Below are 23,461 nucleotides of genomic sequence, written 5' to 3'. Positions count from 1 at the left end.
GCTTTCACTTCAACCATTGATTTATGTAAAGTTTTTTAAAAAAACCATTGATTATGCAATGGGGTCAAAGCTGTTTTCCTCCACTGTTTAAATTTGATACATAAACTCATCCCACCTATATTTAGGGGCCTTTCTTTGTTTAGATTCTTGACCGCCTAGAAGAAAATGAGTTGCAGAATTATCCTACTATAGAAGATATATACATTGACCAAACTTGTTGATCATCCTATTTTAAGGACAAAGTTTAAGAGTATGTATATATCGATTAAAATGATAACAGGAACGTGAAAAAAAAAACTCAAAAACGTGTATGTTTTCCTCTTCTAACCAATTTGCTAAACATAGCTTTCTCGATTAATACTCTCTACCATAGATTCTGTAACTATTTTCTGTTTTCTCTTTCCGACACAATACCGAAAAATGAGAAAAAACCATTAACCTTTTTTGTCTTGTTGAGGTTTCTGATTCTGTTTCCATGGCTTTGATCATACATTGTTAGGTTACAGAGAGGAGAAGAAACAAGCCTCCAGTTTTCTCTGCTGGTGCTTAAGGTAATAGCTTACAAAGAAAAGTATTTTTTTTAATGTTTCAATTAGTGTTCTAAAATTCGTATAAGCGGCATAAATAGATCATGAATGAAACAAAATTTTCAAAAATGTTTTTTCTTATATTGTTCTAGACGTCACCTGCCTAAGCACTAATCCTCTATAAACTTTAGTATCAATCATTTTCTTGGAATATAAACTTGTCTTTATGTTTCAGCCATGAACGAGAAGACACGGAATCTGTGTTCCCTCATCTGTTTCTTCTACGTTCTTCTCGTCTCTCCTTCTCAATCTAACGCTAAAGACTTTGCGTTGGGATGCGGAGCGACAGAGCCATCTACTGATCCAGACAAGAAAAAATGGGAACCAGACACCAAGTTCTTGAAAACACCAAACACGGTTCACGCAACAGCTACTTATCAAGATCCTTCCCTTCTCTCAACAATCCCTTACATGACAGCAAGAATCTTTACAGCTCCAGCGACCTACGAGATCCCCGTTAAAGGAGACAAAAGACTTTTGCTCCGTTTACATATTTACCCATCAACATACACAGGACTCAACATAGACGACTCTTACTTCGCCGTGGCAGCTAACGATGTCACCCTCTTAAGCAACTTCAGTGCGTCTATCACATGCCAAGCCCTCACACAAGCTTACCTCGTTAGAGAATATTCTCTTGCGCCAACCCTGAAAGATGTCTTGACCATCACGTTTACTCCATCTGATAAACACCCTAAGGCGTTTGCTTTCATAAACGGTATTGAGGTCATAGAGATGCCGGAACTGTTTGACACGGCTGTTCTTGTTGGGTTCACGGACCAGACAGCTGATGTTAAGTCCTCGAATCTTCAGACAATGTTTAGGGTTAATGTCGGTGGTCAAGATATACCTGGAAGCCAAGACTCTGGTGGGTTAACAAGAACTTGGTACAACGATGCACCTTACATATTCAGTGCTGGTCTTGGTGTTACCCTTCAAGCAAGTAACAACTTCAGGATTGATTACCAGAAAATGCCGGTGTCTACCGCTCCAGCTGATGTCTACAAAACAGCTCGTTCACAGGTACTGAGATATATATATTGCATATTTATTTTTATTTTTATTTTATTATATTATATATATTTTTATTAATAAGTTTTATATAAATTATATATATTGTATATTTATTTTTATTTTTATTTTATTATATTTTAGTTTTCTTAATAAGTTAATAATGTTGAGATTCTTGTGTAAGTCAAGTCTTTTTATATAAACTATGTGACCATAGTAGTAAAGGTTAGGTGAATATAATTATTTTTACAATCTCTCTTTATCTATTTTCTATTGTTCTTTATTATATTCAAGTTAATTTCATATTGTTACAACAGGGACCAAACGGAGATCTTAATGTGAAATCAAACCTAACATGGGTGTTTCAAGTTGATACAAACTTCACATACGTCATGAGACTCCATTTCTGCGAGTTCCAGCAATCTAAAGTCAACCAGAAAGCTTTCAACATATACATCAACAACAAAACCGCACAAGCGGACGCAGAGGCTGCAGATATAATAGCATGGTCTGGAGGTAAAGGTGTCCCAACCTACAAGGACTACGCAATGTACGTTGATACTAGCAACGGGGGAGCAGGAGGCGAGGAGGTTTCACTTCAGATGACTCCTTCCGTGTTTGCTAAGCCAGAGTACCTCGACTCGCAGCTCAACGGGCTAGAGATATTCAAGATGGAGACGATGAAGAACCTCGCTGGTCCAAACCCTAAACCGTCTGATATGAAAGCAAGTGATGAGTCCAAAAAGGAGTTTCAAGGTGACAAAAGAGTCACGGCTTTCGTCATTGGCTCAGCTGGTGGAGTAGCTGCGGTGTTACTATGCGCGTTGTGTTTCACAATGTATCAAAGGAAACGTAAGTTCCAAGGAAGCGAATCTTACACGTCGAGCTGGCTTCCTTTATATGGAAACTCCCATACTTCTACTATATCCGGTAAGAGCAACAACGGGAGCCATTTATCTACCCTAACGGCTGGTCTATGTCGAAGATTCTCGCTGTCTGAAATCAAACACGGAACTCAAAACTTCGATGAGTCTAACGTCATCGGAGTTGGAGGGTTTGGTAAGGTTTACAAGGGTGTTATAGACGGAGGAACAAAAGTGGCCATCAAGAAATCAAACCCTAACTCAGAACAAGGTCTCAACGAGTTCGAGACAGAGATCGAACTCTTATCAAGATTAAGACACAAACATTTGGTCTCCTTGATCGGTTACTGCGACGACGGTGGAGAGATGTGTTTGATATACGACTACATGTCACTCGGAACACTTAGGGAGCATCTATACAACACGAAGAGACCTCAGTTAACTTGGAAGCGACGTCTAGAGATAGCCATTGGATCTGCGAGAGGGTTGCATTACCTTCACACTGGTGCAAAGTACACGATCATTCACCGTGACGTGAAGACAACAAACATCTTGTTAGATGAGAACTGGGTTGCGAAGGTTTCCGACTTCGGTTTGTCCAAAACCGGACCAGACATGAACGCGGGAGGTCATGTTTCGACCGTGGTCAAAGGAAGTTTCGGGTACTTAGATCCAGAGTACTTTAGGAGACAGCAACTGACCGAGAAGTCAGATGTGTACTCTTTTGGGGTTGTTTTGTTTGAGATCTTATGCGCTAGGCCGGCTTTAAACCCTAGCTTGCCTAAGGAGCAAGTGAGTCTTGGAGACTGGGCGTTGAACTGTAAACGCAAAGGGACTCTTGAAGATCTTATTGACCCTAACTTGAAAGGTAAGATCAATGCGGAGTGTTTGAAGAAGTTTGCGGACACGGCTGAGAAGTGTCTTTCCGACAGCGGGTTAGATCGGCCCTCCATGGGAGATGTGTTGTGGAACCTTGAGTTTGCGCTTCAGGTGCAAGAAACTGCTGACGGAACACGTCGTCGGACGCCTAGTCATGGCAGCGTTTCTGAGGATCTAGGCGGAGGAGGTGGTATGGCGGTCAACGTTAGCGCCGGTGAACCTGACGTCAGTGACTTGTCCTCAGAAGAAAATAGCGGGATATTTTCTCAAATTGTAAATCCTAAAGGGCGATAAGGTAATTTCACAATCGAACATTCTTGAATGATATGAAAAGTCATTTTTTTTCTTATTTTGTTTTCTTTTATGTCATGTGATAGACAAAGAAGTAACTATACCAGTCTATTCATTCGTTTTAATTTGCTTGTGGTTTTATAAATTAATCAAAACTCAAAACATTTGTAAAATTATATATCTATGTGTTGTTATATATGTTATCAAGAATATTGTATAATGGTTCGAAATTAGAATTCTAAATCATTTTTCCCCTCTATGTGTTGTTTTAGTTTATAACTAAGAGTAAACCCTAAGAGCCTGAGGAAAAGTTTGAGGAGGAATCATTTTCTTCAAAATTTAATAAGGGTATCTCCAATCCAACTTCATTTTTTCCTCCAAAATGGTATAAAAGTGAGTTTGGAGTAGAAAATGTTTCAATCCCATTTATTTCCTACTCCATAATAGAATTTACTCCATATAAATGGAGTGATTTATTTTTTTTTGTTTATCACTCTATTATGGAGTGAGAAATGGAGTGGGGTTGAAATATTTTTACTTCATAATCACTTTTACTCAATTTTAAAGGAAAAAATGGTGTATTAAGATATGCAGAAGTTTTAGCATTAGGCCATTGGATTTTTGGTTAAGGAAATTTATTTCTCGACGTCCTTTGGGTTGGATAAGCCTTACAATTATCGTAAATTACACTTCCCCTTTTGGATTGGATTCCATCAGATTGCGGTATGAAGCCCAAGACAAAATGCTTTATATTTGTAAAACATTTTGTAAGCATATGATACAGAAGCTTTTAGGGCAGAGTTTGGTCAGTTCCTCTTTATTTGTAAGCATATAACAAAAAAATACATATACTCATGTGGTTGGTGAATGTTCATAACTTTCATAGGCTTTAGGTAAAATATCTAAAATATCATGCACTTTTAAACCAAATGATTTTTTTGGAGATTTTGAAAAAAGAAGAAAAAAAGATCAACATGCATTTTGTACACTGGATATTATAAAATTAGCATTTATACATATATTTATATGGTAGTGTATGTATACTATATAATGGCTCAATGATTATGTTGTTGGGGACATCATATTCACACTCCATAGTGGATGTGGAACCAGAGGTCACCACCAAAGTGGACGATGGTACTAATTTCATATTTTATGTCTTTATCAGCTTTGCAACCATCCTATATATCACTATAGTACATATGTTCTATATGTTATGCACTTTATACATTTTTTTAAAAAAATGCACATCTTAATATCAAAACTATTTTAGTGTTCAATCTTCCCAGGTATGCAATGCACTATATCTTTTTTCTCAATCTTCCCAGATATATATAGAAACGTCATCCTAATCGGAGAAACCAACTTGGTTATTATAGTTTGATTTTCTAAAAATATGACTAACTTCACGGCTCACGTCAGTATTAAAGCTGTAGATGGACACATATGTGACATACATCAGTCCCGTTCCTAGTCCCGTACCTGCTTTAAAGCAAACGAAGCAATGGTTTTAGGCCACACATTATATAATAACAAAGATGAGCCATATTTTCTAAAATAATGGTTTTAAGCCACACATCACATGTTTTTTTTCTAAAATAAATGGTTAAGTCTAGTTTAAATGGTTAAGCGAAAGATGTTCGACCTCCTTTTTTGGGTCAACCATACCAAGTTACATATTTTTTCCTTGGTAATTTTGTTTCTAAAGATCACGATTTTTTTAAAAGCTTTAAGCCCCTTAAATGTTTGGGACGGCACTGCATGGATGTATATGATTGGATAGGAGTGAAATCAAAGAAAGGAATGGTGATAAGATATACATCGTGGGCTTGATACGATATCCAAATTTAAAAAGATGAAAAAGCTCCATGCGTCAGAAAGATCATTGTCAACCAAATAATTGATTTGCTCTTTGGCCTTTGCTCCTAATGTTTTCGACGGTTTCGAGAACCTTATTGGATGCTCTATGATCAATACTATTAAAGTTGAAGTGTGCCATATTGATAAAAGTTTAGTCCAAAAAATTTATGTATATGTAACTATTTGAGTGGTAAAGTATATATATATAACTACTTTTGACTTAGTGGACAATCAGAAATAAAAGCCACGAGTTATAATTCCAACTCCCTTTTAATAACCGTTTGGTATTATCAACAAATTTTTTTTCTTTTGTAAACTTTCCACATGAATTAAATTACAAAAAAAACTTTTCACATGAATTTTAATCATTTGTCTTCAACCATATATTAGACGTGTCCACTATTATATTCACCATTGTATTTTTGGTAACGGGTTTAAATGGATTCAAAAAAATAAATATTCATATAAATTCTTTTAGTTTAACGGATTTTAAATAGGTTATTTAATTAAAAATATTTATTAAATGTGATTTTATTTAAAATTAGTGAAGATAATATTAACTCATTTACATGTATACATATACTTAACAAAATATATTAAGAATTATTTTTAAATATTTTTCAAAAAAAATATTTGGTTTTCTGATATAATACTTTAAGAACCGTTCGAGTATATAAAGTATAAACCATCTAATAGAGTATGACACTTTAGATTTCAGTTCGATTCCAAATCGTTTTTTTTACGAATATTATTCACTAATTATGTTAATTAACTACTAAGAAAATATAACATTTTGTAAACTTTAGCAATAAAGTTTAAAAATAATTCTGAAATGCATATATCACAAGTGTATAGTTATGCAACGTGACATATTTAATATAATTACCAAAAATTATTTATTCTATTAAATTAGTATTAAACACAATTTATAAATATTTTTTTAAAAAAAATAAAACAAAAATATACCCGCCCTTCCGAAAGGCGGGTCAAAATCTATTTTGAAGTTAAAAGATAAAAATAAGTTTTACTAAATTGAATTATTTTAACATAAATGGTTGAATGTAGATTGGATCACAATGGTCTTTGGTTTATGGTTAGGCAATATGTATAATATTGGTGGTATTTTTATAGATTTTGAAATCTTTTTTTTTAATTTGACATGTATATGTTTAGTGAATATCTAGTGCAGGTATAATTCCACAAAATAATCAATATTATGTAATTTTAACCGTTTTGTACGTTGAATACTTATGGTTTGGTTTGATGAATATAATATCTCAGCGATAAAACAAAAATAACCTCCTCATTCTATTTCCACAATAATAGGACCCCACTAACAATAGCTAAAAACCGTCGATTAAGAACATTTTCATAATATATTTTTTCTACAGGCCACACACCTTTATAACATATAATAATACTATATCATATATTATTCATGTTTGATGAAACAATATATTTAACTATCGCTAAAAACAGAGGTTTTTACCTAACAATAAAAATAGAACTTTCAGTTTTATTCCTAACATCTACACGTTTAATAAATAAATATGAATAAACATACATGTTTTGCATAAGCTTAAGGTCTGTTCTGAAATAACTTTGCTTGGGTTTTTTTTATGCAGGTTACCATTTTATTTTTATAAATACCAGAACAATACAAGTCTTTTATATATAAAATTACATTACTCATTTTTGATACAACAATATAGGATATGGTAGATTACAGTTAATACTATGAATACAACATAATTATAATGTTATTTTACAACAAAAAAACATAATTATAATGTTCAGTTTTTTTAACCCATTCTGTATACCTAATATCATCTATTCTATTAAAACATGATCATGATCTATTGATAGGTTAGTATCTATTCGAGTTTCGGGTTTTCAAGGTTAAAATACTTCAGTTTCACTCGGAGATTTTTAAAATTTGTCTCAAATTAGAATAATAGTCTAAATTAATTTAAAAATCTTAAAATTCATATATAATTTAGATTTCAAAAATCTAATAGCAAAATAGTATATCTATTCTATTAATTTGTCAAAATAATTAAATTATGATTTTGTTTTCGTCAAAAATCAAAATATAATCCGCGGATAATCGTAAAATTAAACGAATCGGATATAAAATTATTTTTTTACGGGTTATGTGGGTCAGATTTTTTTGACCAAAACAAAATTGGAATCAGCGGGTTGGTGGGTCAGTGTGGCGGATTCGACCCGTAACCCAGTCGAATATATAACAGATCGATTTTTAAATTGCTATTATTTGATAAAATATATTTTGATTAAGATTTATATAAAAATATAATTACAAAGAAAATACAAATATGATCACAAAGAAAATACAAATATAAAAATTAAATATAAAACAAAAAATATATCCGCCTTTTTAAGGGCGGGTCAAAATCTAGTTTATAGTATTAAAACGAATATACTACTTGAAAAATTTAAGAGGTGGAGTAGGCTAATCTAGTGTGATGATGATAGTGGCTTTGTAGGTGCGTAAATTTACGAAAACGAATCGGACATGCCTACTTAACCTAACTATTAGAGGACGAACATACAACGACAAAAAAACGACTATGATACATAAAATAGCGCTTTGGACGATACAAAAGTTGAATTTCTAAATAGAACACAAATGACGAAGGCAAAGAAGATGTCACTGCAACAAGTAACTTTACTTATTAATTGATGAACAAAACTGAAACAACTAACGTACAAAATAAATCTCTTTTTAGTACAGAAGTGTGGAGAAACAAACAGCGTAGTTCATTAATTACATGACAAGAGGCAAAGAGAATCTTTGCCGGGTCAACTAGATGTCTGTGTCTCACTTTGGGTCCACTCTTTTAATCAGTGTTTTGAAAATCGGATCAGACCAACTCGCTGAAGAGGCCGAGTCCGGTTTGATTTAACTCGGATTTGATAAAAACCAGTAAAATTAGCTGAAACCCGGTAAAATCGGTGACCCGGTTTAATTTTAAAACCCGATTCTTAAAAATTAACATATAATTAAGTATTTTTAATTTTTAATTTTTTATAATTAGTGTTCAACTATCACTATTTAATTGATTTTTTATTTTTCTAAAAAAATGTGAAAAACATATTTTTGACTCTCATATACTATTTTTATTTTACCATAGTCTTAAAATTTGAAATGTTAGTTGTAAAAATAAATAAATATGTTTGTTTTAGCTGTAAATCATTTGTTTTTTTTTATAATTTTTAGTTTACATAATAATCAGATATATGTTTGTTGTTTATTTTGAATTAGTAAAAAAAAATAGAGAAAATATTATATGTAGAAGTAAAGTTTATACAGTATAAATATATAATTATATACATTTTTATATAAATAAAATACCCGGTTCGACCAGTTGAACCGGTCTAACCAGTCAACCGGTAACTTCACTGAATCGGTGTCCGGTCCGATTTTCAAAACATTGTTTTTAATCGAAATTTTACTTCTTTGCTATTGGTAACGAAGAGGCAAAGTGAATCATATTCACATCTAGTGTATTTACCGTATGTTTTCAATATGATGTTTTTAATCGAATTTTTTTTCTTGTAATTCATCCGTATATTTTGCTCTTGTTCTTGTAGAGCAGAATATTTTAGACACGTTTTTCAACTTTTGTACTGATTTATAAAGAATAAATTTGACATCCAAGAAAATGGTTTGAAAGATGATATCAGATTAGGTTTCAGAAAAAAAGATGATATCAGATTTTAAAAATTCTAACTTATATATATGCTCTCCATTTCCATCTAAGACAACTTTTGTAGTTGTTTTATGATAATTTTGTGATATTTTGTTTATTTAATAAACTAATTTTGTTTGGATTTTTTAATTGGAATATTATTAAATTAATTTTGGATGTAAATGAATAAAAACATATGATTGATGTAATTTTTAAATGTCAAGAAAGTTTCCATTTTCAAAATAAGACAAGAAGCAGACAACAGTGCATGTTCAGTCAACATTCTAGTTACACGTGTTACGATGAAGACAGAGACCTTTGAATACGTGTCATGATCTTAGCCGTGGTTTTCCAAAGTTTTATGCTCGAGATTCTGAAGAATACATAGCTGTAACATGGGCCCATTGACGCAGGTTCTTAGTTTTATTTTGTTTACTTTTATGGTGTAATCAATATTTTGAAAACCGGATCGGACACCGACTCGGTGAAGCTACTGGTTGACTGGTTAGACCGGTTCAACCGGTCGTACCAGATTTTTATTTATATAAAAATGTATATAATTATATACTTATACTATATAAACTTTACTTCTACGTATAATATTTTCTCTATTCTTTTTTTATTAACTCAAAATAAACAATAAACATAATCTAATTACTATGTAAACTAAAAAACTAAAAAAAATGATTTACAGCTAAAACAATCATATTTATTTATTTTTACAACTAACATTTTAAATTTTAAGAATATGGTAAAATAAAAATAGTATATGAGAGTCAAAAATATATTTTTCATATTTTCTCTTAGAAAAATAAAAAATCAATTAAATAGTGATAGATTGAATACTAATTATAAAATATTAAATTTTAGATAGTAATAATTAAAACACTTAATTATATGTTAATTTTTAAAAACCGGGTTTTAAAATTAAACCGAGTCACCGGTTTTACCGGATTTCAGCCGGTTTTACTTGTTTTTATCAAATCCGAGTTTTAAACCGATTCGGATTCGACTTCTTCAGCGAGTCACGGTCGGACCAGTTCGACCGGCCGGTCTGATCCGATTTTCAAAACACTGGGTGTAACGCTGTTGCGAGAACATAAAACTCCACCTTTTTTTCTTTCAAATAAACTAACTCTATAATAGAATTGAGTTTACTTCACTCATTTTTTGAGTAAAATATAAAATAACAAAAAAGTAAAAATTATTTTATTTCTATAATAAATAAAGTAGAAAACTAAAATATTTAATATTCAAACTTCATTTTAAAATAAATTATTTAATAAGATTGGAGATGCTCTACTGTTATATATATATGAACAGTTACATTTATAATAATGTTTTAGATTCAAATACTAGTTTAGTTCATTTTCAACATTTTCTTAATTTATTTAATAGATTATTTTTTTGAAAAATAAAATTGGTTTAATATATTTATCTTTTTTTGGGCAACAATATATTTATCTAAAATAGCTGAATTATTCTCTAATTATATAGTTATACATTAGACCAAAACTATCTTTATTTTAGATTGATCTATTTATTAAAGATTATTAAAATTATTTAATATACTTTTAATATACTATTTTAATCATCTAGTATAAAATATTAAACATAAAATGCTCCATATCAAGTATATATTTTGCTTATTTATGAACAAAACTTGTTAATTACAACTCCACAAGCAAAATAAAAGTAGATGCTAAGTAGGTCCAGCAGTGGGGACCTACCACGAAATCTTTTACAGAGGACTCTGTTTTTTTCTCCCCTCCTGTGACTGCGACGACCATCTCTCAGGCCCAACTCCACTTCACTCTCTCTCTTCTCTCACCTCTCTGCTTTTTCCCCTTTTAAATCATAGTGACAAAGCAGAAAGACAGCTTTAGATTTTAATGGTGGTGAAGGAATATTAGTGAAAGAACATCTTCCTCTCAGATAGAGAGAGTAAGTCATAACCTTTGTACTTCTTTCTTCTTACAGTAAGATTTGTTAGGCATCTTCCTTCTTCGTAAGGAGATCTGAGTCTGGTGTTCTCAAGATATTTGAGTTTGCAACCAGAAGATATTAGGGTTTTTTTCGCTTCCTTCCTGTGTGGAAGAAAAATGGAAGAAGCTGAAGCTGCAACCAAAGCAGCGGTTGACAGCTGTCATGGAGTCTTGAATCTCTTGTCACAACAAACCAGTGATCCCAAATCCATAACGGTTGGAACAAGAGAAGCAGTTTCCAAGTTCAGGAGAGTTGCTTCTCTCTTGTCTAGTGGATTAGGTCAAAGAAATATCAAGAAGCTCAACAACAACAAGCTTCGGTCTCATATGTTACCCCAACACATCTTCTTGGAAAGTCCTGTGTGCAGTAATAATCCCATAAGTGGTAGTCTTCCAGTTCTAGCACCAACGCCTCTTCAGATTGTACCACCTTCTGCTGCTAGTTATGGTGAATTTGAGCCAAAGCAGAGACCGGGTCATCCTCCAGGGATGTTGCTTAACCAGAAAATGTGTGTTGACAAGTCGTTCCTGGAGCTAAAGCCACCCTCCTCTCGAGCTATTGATCAAAACCCATATCAGTTTATCCCTAACCACCAGCAAGGAGTGTACTCTCGGAGCAATAGTGATTTAAATCTGAAGTTTAATGGGCCTGGTGGTGGTAGTTGTTATTCCCCAAGCGTCTCAAACGGATCAAGATCGTTTGTTTCATCTCTTAGTATGGATGCTAGTGTGGCGGATTACAACAGAAACTCGTTTCATTTGTTCGGATTACCTCAGGGATCTGATCATGTCTCCCAGCATTCAAGGAGGACAGGCTGCTCTGGTAGTTTGAAATGTGGTGGTAGGAGCAAGTGTCATTGCTCCAAGAAAAGGTGTGTGTTGGTTCTTTTTCTTATTTGAGAATAAAGTGTTTTGTATGATTCTTCTAAAAAAAATGATTATCTTGTTTATGAAATGTTTGGTTATTTATTTGCAGGAAGTTGAGAGTGAGACGATCGATCAAAGTACCTGCGATTAGCAACAAGATTGCTGATATACCACCAGATGAATATTCATGGAGGAAGTACGGACAAAAGCCAATAAAGGGTTCTCCTCATCCTAGGTAAGTAATGTTACATGTTTAAGCCTTTAGACTGGTTCATATGTTTTTTTTTTTTTAATGATGTTTCTTGTTGCAGGGGGTACTATAAATGCAGCAGCCTGCGAGGTTGTCCAGCAAGGAAGCATGTTGAAAGATGTGTAGATGAAACTTCAATGCTAATTGTGACTTACGAAGGAGAGCATAACCATTCGAGACTACTCTCTTCTTAATCAGCTCAAACGTGATTAACCAAAACCGGTCTAGTATCTGTGGTTTACAATTGTATATTCCACTTGACATGATGGTACTTACTTGGGGTTACTCTTTGCATTACAAGTGTGGCTTTAGCCTTATCTACATATAGATAAAATGGTATAATCTAGAAGGTTTTGTGGTTTGTATCAGATGTTGGTTCAATAGGTTTGGCATCAGCCTTATCTACGTATAGTTTTATATATGGTATAATCTAGAAGGGTTTTTTGTTTTGTATCGGATGTTGATGCAGTAGGTTTGGCTTTGTTGAGCAAATGTAAACTGATATGTATCTGATATGATTTGGTTCCTCTGTTATCTTCAGCAAGTCCAACTTTTTTTTTTTTTTTTTTGTAACGACAGCAAGTCCAACAAAATGTAATTCAATGGCAAACTCTTCAAGATTTAGCTTCGTTGGCTCTTTACAAAATGTAAAATCAATGGCAAACTCTCTCACTCTGGGCTCATTAACAAGATTTTTAAGGCCCACATTGTTCATCTATCAAACACAATAGGCTCAAATTATTAAACTACCATCCACGTTTTACAGGTTTAGATACAAATATAAGGAAAGAAAAACTTCGATTTTAAATACTACTCCTTCCATTTCATAATAGTTGATGTTTTAGAAGTATAATTTTGTTTCAAATTAGACGAAGTTTTGAGATTTCAATGTTACTTTAACTTTATTGGAAACTGTTCAACCAATTAGGTTTTACATTCTTTTTGGTTATTGGTTAACTGATTTTAAAATTATATCTTTAAAATATTTTTTATTAAAGAAATATAGTTTTCTTAATCTTTGTACACTAGAGTAAAACATCAAATATTATGAAACGGAGGAAGTAGTATTTTACCAGTTATGAGAAGGATTTTTTCTTAAATCTGAACTGGATAGTGGTTCACCGAATTTACCGGTCTAATCGCGATGCGGACCGGGTTCGAAAACATTGTTTTCTACTTAGGGTTTCATCACAAGATTTCTAAGTATGCCTTGAGTCCCATGATTAAATAATCTAAAGCCCCGTATTTTAGTGGGCCGACTAGGTTAAAATATACTGTATGTTTTTTTGTGGATAACTACAGTGTAATATAGTGAATTAATTCATTTACAGTTGCCATGATTTGATTTGTGTTGTAAGTTCCTTATAGAAGTTTTTTTGGAGATCCAAAATACACTAGTTTCATGAATCATATTAATAAAAGGAAAGAGTGCAACACGATTGTAGATAGATGTACCTTATGTCACATGGTTCGATTTCAAAATGAGAGTGGACCTTTTCCGATTCAGCAAACTTAGTGTATGACATTCAACGAGGTTAAACACGGTATAGTTTTGTTGTTTGGAAATCATTCTAAAGCTTTTTGTCTATGCAATATATATTTAGATTTTGTTTCCTCTCCAGTTTGAATTTCATGAAGATGTGACGTTTCATTGGAAGAGGGGAAAAAGCTTCAACCAAACCAACATTGCATGTGAATTTTATGTTTTTTTTTCTCTTTTTTTTCCATCAAATTCAGTCACATGCTCCCTTTATATCATAACCTCTAGTTTCATGGAAGAGATAAGAGTTAATTGTTCTCAATTATTCTTCTGAGCAATTACGCACGATGATTAAGAATAATCAATATGGTTCTTTTTCAGTTTTAGATCTTTGTTATAAAAGTATGTATTACTTCTGTTCATTAGACTTTTTTAAAAGTTAATAACTTCTGTATCACTCCACCAAATTAACCTTTAATTTGTTATCATGAAGTTAATAACAATTTGACAGATTGAGTGAGACTAGATTTGATATAATATGTGTCGACCATGCTTACCAAAACTTTTTATTACAATGATTCGAAATGGAAGAGCGTTTCAAAGAAAATGAGACAAATTGAAGCCTAACTGAGAGGAGACGAACGGGTTGAAAAGTAGGGTCCTAAGATCAATTTGGTTGATTATTTTGATGCCACTTACTCGATAATGATTATTGCCTTCGTACCCACCCACATGTTCCCTTCTCATGCTGTTCCAATCAATTTGGTTGGACAAAACACAAGCACAGAGCAATACTAATGGTAACCTAACCACTATTCTCAAATAATTGTTTCCCAAGTCTCATTCACTTTCTATTCTCTTTTATCATCATCATTATCATTACCATTACCAATATAACTTCTTTTCTTTAGCCCTTCACATCAAGACTCATGAAAGTTTGGTGCAAGTTCTGGATATCACTTGGTACTAGCTACAAACACCAACAGAATGTTTTTTTTTTTGCTTTGTGTTTGTGATGCCGCTCCTCAAAAGTTATATTTTTCTTTTATTTTGGTAAAATGTTAAATTATATATTTTCCTATTATTCAAGAATCTGATTGGTAACTTATATATATCAGACGGCTAAAAGTTTTCTTAGTGATATCAAGATAGTGGTAATTTTTTTTTCAAGAAAAGATTAACTTAAGAGTAATCATAGTTCACACATGTGCATACAAAATGTTATAAAAAGAATAGCATAACATAATTAGGAATGTGATTCGACAAAAAGATAACTAAATTACATGATTGTTACTACTTCTAAGATTATAAAAGATTATATTTAAACCTTTTCTTTGCAAATGTCTTTGTTTCAACTACTGATCGTCTCTCTCAGTGTATGTTTGAACCATCTATTCCAACAGTTCCTTTCATCTGCATGTATGGTAGGCTACACTTGGATATTCCGCCAAATTCAATTAGGTTAGAATTAAAGCTTTGTCCAATTTTTCTAATTCGTTCGATCGTTTACTTAATTAATGATCTTCAGGTTCAACTCAAACTGTCACTATTGAATGTCTTTTTTTCTGTAACAAACATTAATATTATCTATGGAATCCAATATCTTATGATAGTACTTTCTAAAATAACAAAGCAAATAAAAATTAAATAACACTAGTTTATAATAGAGGCTTTAAACTTTGTAGATTACATTTTGTAAACCTCAAGATATTGACATTTTTAGCAAAGAAAATACAAATTTATAATATAAGTAGAATATCGCTTTACTGAACATCTATAGCATATATTTTTATCGATATTAAAGATATATTTGAAGTACGTGTGCATGAATTTTTTATTCATATATTTTATATATGTATATAATTTGGTTTTGAGGGGGTTAGTAAAATCGATTATATCATAATATTCTCACATACCGTTTTTAGTCCAAATACATCGCATGCAAGAATTCGAAGTTGGGAGTAGTGCCACTGGATAAGTAGTCGTTTGTAACTTTGTAGTATATTTTTATTTTGGAATATTTTTTAGGAATCGTATTCTTCTTCTTTTTTTTTTTTTGAAAACTAGGAATGGTATTCTAACATCAACTTTTAAAGAGGAGTCTTGTCGCTGAAAACAAAGAAAAGAAAGTCTTGTGGACTACCTTATTGCAAATTTTGAGAGATGGATTAGACATGACTTTCAGAGATCATGTGAGCTCTTGGGACCCAATTTATTAATTATTGATAGGAAATATTTCAGCAAATCTTTTATTTTGGTGTAATGGGAAGCAAATATTTATAAACTTTCTTGTATTTTTGACAAATAGAACTACGAGCGAATTTCATAAATTCAATACTGTGTGCCACAGGAATCCCAAGGTCGCTTTGTTACGAACATTCGTAGCAGTCAAACACTATAAGTATATCGGGTTGGATTGGTTGTGTGGCTTTATTCATGGTCAATCATAAAAATATTATTATTATTATTATGTAAAAAACTGGATACCCTTTCCGAATTAAAATTTAAAGTTTTCTTACATCAGTGGTACCATATATGAAAAACAGAATGAAATTACAGGAAGTGGTGATTTTAACTTGAAACATTTGTGAAGCAGGATAATGTCTAGATTGGATTTTTAATCTTCTTTATCTTTGTACTCTATTGAACCAGATGGATAGGTATGTATAGGAGACATGGTTGGTTGAAGTTGTGACCTGTGGAACTAGACTCCACATATATCTTCAACAACATAAAAATATTAAAACTACTGATACTTTTTTTTTCTAATCACCACTATGAGCCTTAACTCTCAAGAACTTTGAAATAAGTAGTCTAAGCTTTTCAACTTTCTCATATTTCCAAAAAAAATGCGAGAAGAATACAGGACTAGACCAAATAATAGCCACAAGGTTTCTACGTGAATTAGATTTCATTTGCGTATTACATATAACATATATCAACCTTTAAATTATATGGTTTTATAATTAGGCTTCAACTAGTTCATAAATCTGTTTAAAAAATCAAGAAAAAGCTTTAAAATAAGCTATCATTTACATATTCGTCTAAAGCTGGCCATACGGACAGACCAACGAAAAGCCTCTAATATATATATATATATATATATATATATATAAATGTGTATGAGGAGCCAAACTTATAAATTCAAGTGACGTCAAGAAACAAACCAAAAAAACACATTACTACACGTATTCCTTATGTTTAATTTAGTTTCCTATGTTTACGTATTCCTTACGTAATATGTTTTTTTTTCGGCTATGATTTTTATTATTTTATCCATCGTTTCTGAATTATTTTTATTTGATTTTCCTATCTTCCCTAAGTAATTTTCTAACTAGGAAAACATACTATATATATATATATATTTTAATAATTTGGTCGTATTCAGTTGGTGACTCGAACCTAAGAATTTTCTTCCAAAATTCTTTTTTGAACTATTTCCACTTCAACAAAATCATGATTATATTACTTCAATCTATACACATTTCAGAGTGACCGCCGAATGTATATTGTTAGTCATTTTATTAAAAACACATTAAGATCATGGTGGTCGACGTTAGTCAACCAGTAAACCATATATACAGATGTATACATTGTTTTCTCTCGCTTTTTTTTGGTAAACAAGAGACGGATAAATTGTTGGTACTTGGTAGGTGGATATCAAAAGTTTTATGTCCATAACATTTTTGAGATATAATTAGTGCTGACTAAGTAAAAAGAGATATTAGTTTCAATATAGAGCACGTTTGCATGAATTTCTTGTCAGATATAAAATCTAACATTTGGTAAAGACATATCTAAATACTATAAAACATTAACTTGGTATATGAAAAAGAAAGAAAAGAAAATTAGGTGGATTTGTTTGTTTTCTTTAGAAACTGAAACACAATAGTACTGTCACTTGCCATTAGGCATTTCTCATTAGTTTTTATAAACCGACAATTAACAAAACTTGCCAAATTCTAGGCGAGAAAAGACATAAAATAGACGTGGACATCACATGTTTGACACATCCGAGTTAAGTTGTTATAGCCGTTTGCATGTATAATGTTGTCTTTCTCGTTTATTTTCCGTGCTCGCTTTAAACATAAGGGTTTTATTTGCTGTCGATAAAACGGTTTGTTCAAAGTTTCACCCGTCGCCTTGGTATTATTCGTTCGATTGTCAAAAAAACCTCGCTCATAACATTGTTCTGAGTCTTCTGAATGGTAGAACAATGAATACAAGAACCCTAGAAAAATACTAACGAGAAAAATGCATTTATATCTTGCTTTTAAAAGTTTTTATCAGCCTCAAACCATTACCGTTTAGATTTTGATTGATATTTAAAATTGGTTTTATATATTTTACCCAAATATATATACTGGTCATCTTAATTTAATTCACTCTAGATACTAAATTAAATACAGCTTTTAATAGCGTGAAGATACTATTGCTTTAGTTATTATCTCTTTATAGGCATAATTAATCGGGAAAACAAAACAATTCATTTGTCCTTGCAGATTAATTTAATGTTCATTGGCAATACTATAGTTTTGGGTGCTAATATTAAACAGATAAACATTAAAAGTAGAGCCTCCGTGGTTCATATATGCAGAAGGAATATCTCGGATCCATTTTTTGGTATCAACGAATAAGCTGTTAATTTATATTTAACAACATCTACTAGAGGCCTTTACGTGAGATTAATAAAACCACGAAAAAGATAATTTAGTTGTTAAATCTTTTAATTTTTTATTTACCGACCGTCAAAACTTACTTCAAGAGTTCGAACAAAATATAATAATGCGAGGGACTTTTATATCAAATAACTCTAAACTAATTGTTAAATTTTCTTACCAGAGCATTTCAAAAACTTTAGAGATCCTTAGTCAAACGTCATCAATATCTAAATTTCAAACCAAGGGTATAAGTGATGGTACCGGAAGTGTTTAACATTTCAAAAACATTCCAACGTTTATTGTCTTTACTTGTTTGAATTTTAGAAAATAAGTTCAATAGAAATCAAATTATATCTTGGTTTAGCTTTAAATTTAGTAGTATAAAACTAGTAATAGATAATTTTTTGAATTTTAAAACTACCGACTATAAAATCTGATTTAATACAAAAGTAACTTCATTTATTTTATATATTTTGTTATAAGTAACGCATGTATTCACAATGTTTACAAAATCAATGTCTCTATTGATCAGTATGCACATAAAGATGAATAAATATATATTTTCTTCTTCTTCGAAATTGTGAATATAATTATTTGATAACTAAATTTTTGCATTCACAAGTTATAGTAACCAGTGGCGGATATAGAAAATATTTTGAGTGAGGGCAAAAAAATAATAATCTATTAGTTAATTTTTATATAACTTCTTTCTGAAAAAGTAGTTTTTATATAATATTTTACATGAATGAGTTTTGTATCTTTAACATGTAGAAGAAAAGAAACTAAATAGTATAGCTAAAAAAACTTTTTTTTTGTATAGCTGAAAGAAGAAAAGAATGAACCATTAGCAAACAAAAAAAAACTGAAACAATTTGTTAAAACAAAGTTTAATTGAATAACAAGATCAAATGACCAAAAAATATTGGAAGAGACTAAGGAAGAGAATGATAAGGTTAAACAAAGAAATATAACACATAGAAAAGGTTAAATCAGAAAAACAAAAGAAGGAAAAAATATAGAAACAATGTAAAAAGATGTACGTGGGATTTGAAACTCTGTTTACGTGGAGGCAGAAAGAAAGTTTTAGCCAAAAATACTGCAAGATATATAACTACTGTACTGAAAATAAAATTTGTTGTAACTTTTTGTGGGGGCAACTGCACCCATCCTGGACTAAGTAGATCCGCAAGATACAAAAAAGTATAAATATGAAGTTCAAATATTTTCTCCATCCTGGTTAATTCCAAAAGCAAGTTCAAATGTGAAGTTTTGTATAGTTTAAAAACAATTTCAAAATTCTAAAATATAAAATTTTGTGTATTCCAAAAGCGATTTTAAAACTTCAAATTTTAAAGTTTTGTACGGTGAAACTTCGTATTTGAATTTTCTTACTTTTATATATTTTTAAATTATATTACTAAATTTTATAGTCATCATTTTCCTTATAATTTTTTTACCTTATGCAAAATACAAATATATTAATTACAGTAAAATGAAATATTATGCAAAACAATATTACCCTACACATTTAATACAAATTATAAAAAATAAAAAAATATAAAATTATATGAAAACAAAAGTATTACATCAGCTAACGAAATTACAAGATTTAAATTATTTTATCTTGTAATCTGCAAATAAAAATAAAGTACTCAGTTATTATTTTGAAGTGCATGTAATATGCTATTAAAATATATTATCTTGCTAATTAATAATGTATTTAATATTTTTATTATATATTTTGTTGCTAAATAAAAGTTTTCTGATTTTTGTTAACTTTTATCAATAAAAAGACTATAATGTAATATAAATTTTTTAAAAGGTTGAAGTTGTTCTTTTGGAGAAAAGGACCCTCAAACTTTAAATTTGAATTTTTGCCAACTTCAAAAACAAAATTGCTTTTGGAGATGAGAAGTTCACTATAGCTAAGGGTTCAAACTTCAAAGTAATACAAAAAATTAAAGGATATATATGTTTATGGAGTGTATGTAAAGGTCTCACGTCTCTATAATAAGCATGACTCGTCACGTGAGACCTCTTCTTCACAGGGACAAAGATAGGATGAGACACAGAGAAACCAACAAAACCAAACCCCAAACCCCAAGAAAAAGAGAAAAAGACTCTTTCTCTCTCTCTCCTCTCCCTCTCTATCTCTCTATTTAAGAGACTTCACTGTCTCTCTCAGTCTTTTAACGCAGAACAACTTTTGTGGAGGAGAGAAAGCGATATAACACACACAGAGATATACATCTTCAATAGTTAAGAGTTTTCTATATACAGAAGAAGTGTGTGTGTGAGAGAGAGACATCAGTTACAAAAGGTTTAATATCTCTCTCTCTCTCTCTGGGTGGCTTTTCTTGTTTCTTTGAATTTAGTGGTGGGGGTTCTGTCTATAAAACAATTTTGCAACATATATAAAATAAATGACAATAATCATGTTTATATAATATAGCAAAAGAAATGCAACAGCACCTGATGCAGATGCAGCCCATGATGGCTGGTTACTACCCCAGCAATGTCACCTCTGATCATATTCAGCAGGTTTTCTTCTTCTTCTTCTTCTTCTTCTTCTTCTTCTTCTTCTTCTGCTACTTCTATTTTATCATCTCTTTCTTTATTATTTATGTTCTTTGAAATTTAAAAGAACGAGAGTGATGAAAACTCGCTTGAAAGAACCCTCATGAGAGGCCCTTTTATTTTGCTCTCTCATAACATATATACGTGATTGTTTTCTCATGAGGAAAACCAAATTCAGACTTTTATTATTAGGTTTTGTTGTTTCATGTAGTTTATATAGATAAACTAGTTCTAGTTTATATTATTTCGGTGTAGTAGTGTTTGATCTTCTGCATTGTGCATCAGCTTCTATTTTTTTTACCATTCATTCAAGCTTTTTTCCTTTTCCAGAGAGATTCGGTTTTTCATTTTACATCTCTTTTTTGCCGCTTTAGACAGAAATAATTAATTTAACCGGACAAGCTTTTGAAATTATAACTAAACCTAATATTTTCGAGGTATATATGTCCTTCCAACGGTTGAAGAGATTCTCTATATATGAAGAACCAATTTTAAGGTGGAGCTGTTTTGAGTTCTTGAAACATGTAATGAAACTAATGTGTCAACACAGACAAATCTTGTGAACTGAAGATTGTTCACATGATTTCTCGCTTTCTTTGTCTTGGTTTTCGGGTACTGAATGTTTCATTGATGGCAAAAACCACAAAGCCATTTATGTGAATGTGGTGGTCCTGATTAGATTGCAGTCCCAAGTGTTCCTTTTTTTGCTTGCATGACCAGATATACTTTGTGGTCCGAACGGCATCTGGTCCTAGTCTTAACTTTATGGTCCTCAAATCTTTATAAAGAAAATCTTTTATAAGCTTTTTGTGATGTTTGTCTTTTGATTAGTCGGAATCTAAAGCACTGGGGTCTCTTGGAGTTTTCTATGTCTTTATACCAATAAAGAAAAAGATAAAATGTTGTCAACCGGTTCTGTTTGTACCATTACTCTCTAATGATGATGTATAATATTTTTAATCTCTAGTACTTGGACGAGAACAAATCGTTGATTCTGAAGATAGTTGAATCTCAAAACTCGGGAAAGCTCAGCGAGTGTGCCGAGTAAGAGCAAAAACATAACCTCCTTGATTTCATTTATGTTTTGTTGTATAATAAGAAATGATCTCTAATATGGTTAACCCTAATATTTTACAGGAACCAGGCAAGGCTTCAACGCAACTTAATGTACTTAGCTGCAATTGCAGATTCTCAGCCTCAACCTCCAAGCATGCATAGCCAGGTATATCAGAAAAGTTTTCACATTTGCCGTCTCAAAATGACAAAAAAAAACTCATTGGCATTTATGGTCTGTGTACATAGCAGTATGGATCTGGTGGTGGTGGGTTGGTTCAGGGAGAAGGAGGGTCACACTATTTGCAGCAGCAACAGGCAACTCAACATCAGCAGCAGATGACTCAACAGTCTCTAATGGCGGCTCGTACTTCTTCAATGATGTATGCTCAGCAGCAGCAGCAACAGCCTTATGCAACACTTCAGCATCACCAATTGCACCATAGCCAGCTAGGGATGAGCTCAACCAGCGGAGGAGGAAGCAGTGGTCTCCATCTCCTTCAGGGAGAGGCTGGTGGGTTTCATGAGTTTGGTCGTGGGAAGTTGGAAATGGGAAGTGGTGAAGGCAGAGGAGGAAGCTCAGGAGATGGTGGAGAAACCCTTTACTTGAAATCATCAGATGATGGGAATTGAAAAGAGTGTGTCACAAGGAATCAAAATGATGAAGTTAGTAACAGTAAGAGTTGAAGTTATTGTGTTTTGTTTAAGTTGCTTGTTGAAGAAGAAAAGTTCTCTTATTTACATGTTTGTGGTTTTTTTGTATTTTCTTTTTGTTTGTTCCCTAAAAAAAGTGAACTCTTTCGTGGTAGTGTACCATGTAAATCTGCTCGCTCTATGTTGTGTCGTATAATCTTAGTATGTTATTTCTCAAAAAGATCAGGGTCATACTCTTTTTGCTTTAAGAGTTTTTTGGAGATCAGCATTTGACTTGGCTGTTACCTAATTGGAGTTTAAAAATTGGTCCGGTTTATTAGGTTGGGTTGATGATTAAAAATCGATTTTTAAACCAAGCTGATATTGACCGACCGGATGTTTGATTTCGAAAGACAGTCATGCATTCAATTTGTTTTATAATATATTATAATATTATTATTAGGTTGGGTTGATGTTTTATAATATTATATAACATTCTCTGTGTTTGCTTTAGTTTTTTTCTTCTTGTTTTTTGCTTTTTATTTTTAAGTTTATATTTCTGATAATTGGTTTAGGATTTTAGGTTGTTCTGATTTGTGTTTTATTTTTAATTTGTTCATCATAGTTTCTCAAAACTAATAATGAACAGTTTTTAGAAAAAAACTTAATGAACACTTGATACGGACAATCAAAGAATAAAAATCTCTTTGAATTATAAGAATTTGTTTTAAAGGTACATAAACGTCTAGGT

The 23,461-nt window shown here is 31.7% G+C and overlaps 3 protein-coding genes across 5 annotated transcripts; all 3 read left to right on the top strand.

Annotated features, from left to right (window-relative positions):
• Positions 1-414: 414 nt before the first annotated feature.
• On the top strand, positions 415-3,830 carry LOC108810647 (receptor-like protein kinase ANXUR2). The gene is made up of 3 exons (XM_018582751.2): positions 415-551; positions 763-1,610; positions 1,916-3,830. The coding sequence occupies exons 2-3, from the start codon at positions 765-767 to the stop codon at positions 3,632-3,634; spliced, it is 2,565 nt and encodes an 854-aa protein (XP_018438253.1). The 5' UTR covers positions 415-551; positions 763-764; the 3' UTR covers positions 3,635-3,830.
• A 7,150-nt stretch (positions 3,831-10,980) lies between these two features.
• On the top strand, positions 10,981-12,850 carry LOC108807068 (probable WRKY transcription factor 74). The gene is made up of 3 exons (XM_018579308.2): positions 10,981-12,061; positions 12,166-12,291; positions 12,368-12,850. Exons 1-3 carry the CDS (start codon positions 11,307-11,309, stop codon positions 12,498-12,500), a joined length of 1,014 nt encoding a protein of 337 aa, XP_018434810.1. The 5' UTR covers positions 10,981-11,306; the 3' UTR covers positions 12,501-12,850.
• Positions 12,851-20,550: 7,700 nt separating this feature from the next.
• LOC108809869 (GRF1-interacting factor 1) lies at positions 20,551-22,910 on the top strand. 3 transcript variants are annotated; one of them, XM_018582005.2, is made up of 5 exons: positions 20,551-20,767; positions 20,900-20,988; positions 21,992-22,068; positions 22,162-22,246; positions 22,327-22,910. In XM_018582005.2, the coding sequence occupies exons 2-5, from the start codon at positions 20,908-20,910 to the stop codon at positions 22,708-22,710; spliced, it is 627 nt and encodes a 208-aa protein (XP_018437507.1). In that variant the 5' UTR covers positions 20,551-20,767; positions 20,900-20,907; the 3' UTR covers positions 22,711-22,910. The 3 variants fall into 3 exon arrangements, with proteins under 3 accessions (XP_018437507.1, XP_018437506.1, XP_056844641.1); XM_018582004.2 differs by having other exon boundaries at positions 20,571-20,767; positions 22,330-22,910; XM_056988661.1 differs by lacking the exon at positions 20,551-20,767 and having other exon boundaries at positions 20,774-20,988.
• The last annotated feature ends 551 nt before the right edge of the window (positions 22,911-23,461 follow it).

The sequence above is a fragment of the Raphanus sativus genome, chromosome 6 (assembly GCF_000801105.2).
Source record: "Raphanus sativus cultivar WK10039 chromosome 6, ASM80110v3, whole genome shotgun sequence".
NCBI lineage: Eukaryota > Viridiplantae > Streptophyta > Magnoliopsida > Brassicales > Brassicaceae > Raphanus > Raphanus sativus.
The sequence above is the reverse complement of the archived record's forward strand: the minus strand, read 5'-3'. Positions and strand labels throughout refer to the sequence as shown.

Coding starts and splice junctions, on each gene's coding strand:
- LOC108810647 (XM_018582751.2), top strand. CDS start 765: ATGAACGAGAAGACACGGAATCTGTGTTCCCTCATCTGTTTCTTCTAC. Junction 1,611..1,915: donor ACAAAACAGCTCGTTCACAG/GTACTGAGATAT, acceptor TTGTTACAACAG/GGACCAAACGGAGATCTTAA.
- LOC108807068 (XM_018579308.2), top strand. CDS start 11,307: ATGGAAGAAGCTGAAGCTGCAACCAAAGCAGCGGTTGACAGCTGTCAT. Junction 12,062..12,165: donor TGTCATTGCTCCAAGAAAAG/GTGTGTGTTGGT, acceptor ATTTATTTGCAG/GAAGTTGAGAGTGAGACGAT. Junction 12,292..12,367: donor AAGGGTTCTCCTCATCCTAG/GTAAGTAATGTT, acceptor TTCTTGTTGCAG/GGGGTACTATAAATGCAGCA.
- LOC108809869 (XM_018582005.2), top strand. CDS start 20,908: ATGCAACAGCACCTGATGCAGATGCAGCCCATGATGGCTGGTTACTAC. Junction 22,069..22,161: donor AAGCTCAGCGAGTGTGCCGA/GTAAGAGCAAAA, acceptor AATATTTTACAG/GAACCAGGCAAGGCTTCAAC. Junction 22,247..22,326: donor CTCCAAGCATGCATAGCCAG/GTATATCAGAAA, acceptor CTGTGTACATAG/CAGTATGGATCTGGTGGTGG.